Source organism: Echinops telfairi, unplaced genomic scaffold (genome assembly GCF_000313985.2).
Source record: "Echinops telfairi isolate 266 unplaced genomic scaffold, ASM31398v2 ScPeMD7_70;HRSCAF=299, whole genome shotgun sequence".
In the NCBI taxonomy this organism is placed as follows: domain Eukaryota; kingdom Metazoa; phylum Chordata; class Mammalia; order Afrosoricida; family Tenrecidae; genus Echinops; species Echinops telfairi.
In genome coordinates, this window is record NW_022103968.1 from 67,020,437 (window position 1) to 67,022,397 (window position 1,961).

The 1,961-nt window shown below is 34.6% G+C and overlaps 1 protein-coding gene across 1 annotated transcript in view; it reads left to right on the top strand.

Annotated features, from left to right (window-relative positions):
* The window catches only part of ADK (adenosine kinase), a 533,068-nt gene extending 531,458 nt beyond the window's left edge, over window positions 1-1,610 (top strand). The window contains exon 11 of the mRNA XM_004701182.3: window positions 835-1,610. Within this exon, the coding sequence (XP_004701239.1) occupies window positions 835-959 (125 nt within the window). The 3' untranslated portion in view covers window positions 960-1,610. The remainder of the gene's footprint in view (window positions 1-834) is intronic.
* The last annotated feature ends 351 nt before the right edge of the window (window positions 1,611-1,961 follow it).

Below are 1,961 nucleotides of genomic sequence, written 5' to 3' on the forward strand. Positions count from 1 at the left end.
ACACTGCACCCTGACTGGCTCCTCTCCTCCCCATGACCCTTCCATAAGGTGATGTCCAGTTGCCTTCAGATGGGCTTTGGGTCCCCATTCCGCACTTCCCCTCATTCACAATGATATGATTTTTTTGTTCTTTGATGCCTGATACCTGATCCTATCAACACCTCATGGTCACACAGGCTGGAGTGCTTCTTCCAAGTGGGCTTTGTTGCTTTTGAGCTAGATGGCCGCTTGTTTATCTTTATGTTAGTTGTTCTTTAGGAAAGCTGTCATTAGTGAAAGTCCTCGATATTATTTTCTACCTCATAATTTATTTCAGTATCAAACTTGTCCATGGTGCTTAACTATGGAAATTATTTCACTTCTACTGCTGGACACAAGAGGAAAATGTAGTGTGCTCCATAACTCTTCATCCCTGAGAGTTGTCCTTGGAGAAACATCCAGGTGAAAGAATTGTGCAAATGGCACTATGTCAAGAGCAACATTCGGACAATAGGAATCCAAAAGGAAGGGAAATAGATGGCTGACTTCTCGGGTGCAGCAACCCAAGGTCAGACTTAGATTTTCCTTTTCACTCACAACCTTTCATCTCAAGGCAAAGAGAATGCATAATAATTAGACATAGAATAACCAGATTGACTTCATGACTCAATATTATATCCCAATTGGATCTCTTTAGAAGAAATAGTAAGGGAAACTCATAACATGGAGAAAGATCTCGCTACACCTTGAGAATTGTTCAAGACAGGTAAGTGGGGATAAGAATGGGATGAAGGCTTTGATATTCTTGATGCTGTTGTACAATACTCAGGTTCTTCTCTTTTCATTGCATCACAGGTTTTCTGTCTCAACTGGTGTCTGAAAAGCCTTTGACGGAGTGCATCCGTGCTGGCCACTATGCAGCAAGCATCATAATCAGGCGGACTGGCTGCACCTTTCCTGAGAAGCCAGACTTCCACTGAAGGAAGAAAGCAAACTCAAGCCCGGGAGTGCATACACTGCCTTGATTACTTCCTGAGAATTCCCTTATTAATAAAGGAGGAAATCATCTGCTATCTTTTCCTACTATGATAATACTCATTCTTAATTTAGGGTACAGTAATGCTCAGTAGAATTGTAGTCTCTCAATAACTTACCAAAATGATCTTTAGTTCTATAGTTTATAGAGCCACTTAAATATCAATTAAGTAGTAATCTAAAATTTCAATAGAAATTTTTATTTCATTTTCAATTACTTTGTAAATTCACATGTATTTAGAAAATTATTAATTTTTCTACATTTCTGCTTTGTATGCAGATGCAATTTAATAATAGATTTTTTTAAAGGAATGAATCCTGATATCAAACTTTTGCTTTTTATATAAGTATGCTTAATTTAGGAATATCTATATTTGTGATATATGTGTATTATCACAAATATACATGATAAATGATCAAGTAAATTATAGAACTATGTATCTTGCCAAGTTATGCCAAATAAATTCTTCAGTGCATACTCATGTAATTAATTTTGAATAATTACACAATTTGCCAAATTTTAAGTTGTATTGCAATACTCAAATTATGATCCTATACTTACTGTAATTTAATACAAATAAAAACTTAAACTTTCATATAGGAATTTTTCTGTCCTTGCCCTGTGGTCAACAAACTAAGGAAGAAAGCTCATCAATTAGTACTGTATCCAGCAATGAGATTCTAATTTGTTAATAGAAACAGGCTACAAGAAACAATATAACACTGAAAAATAACTTCATAGTATGCGAAGTCAATAAGTCACAAAATATGTATTTTACAGAAGATAAAATGTTAGAATAGAACTGGAGTAGACTTATGAACTTGGACAAATTACTCAGCATCTTTTATTTATTTATTTTTTTTATAAATGTATAATTTATTGTTGGGGGAAAATCATTACTTCTCCTTGAGCACAAATTAGAGATAGGAGCTTTTTTTTTTTTTTT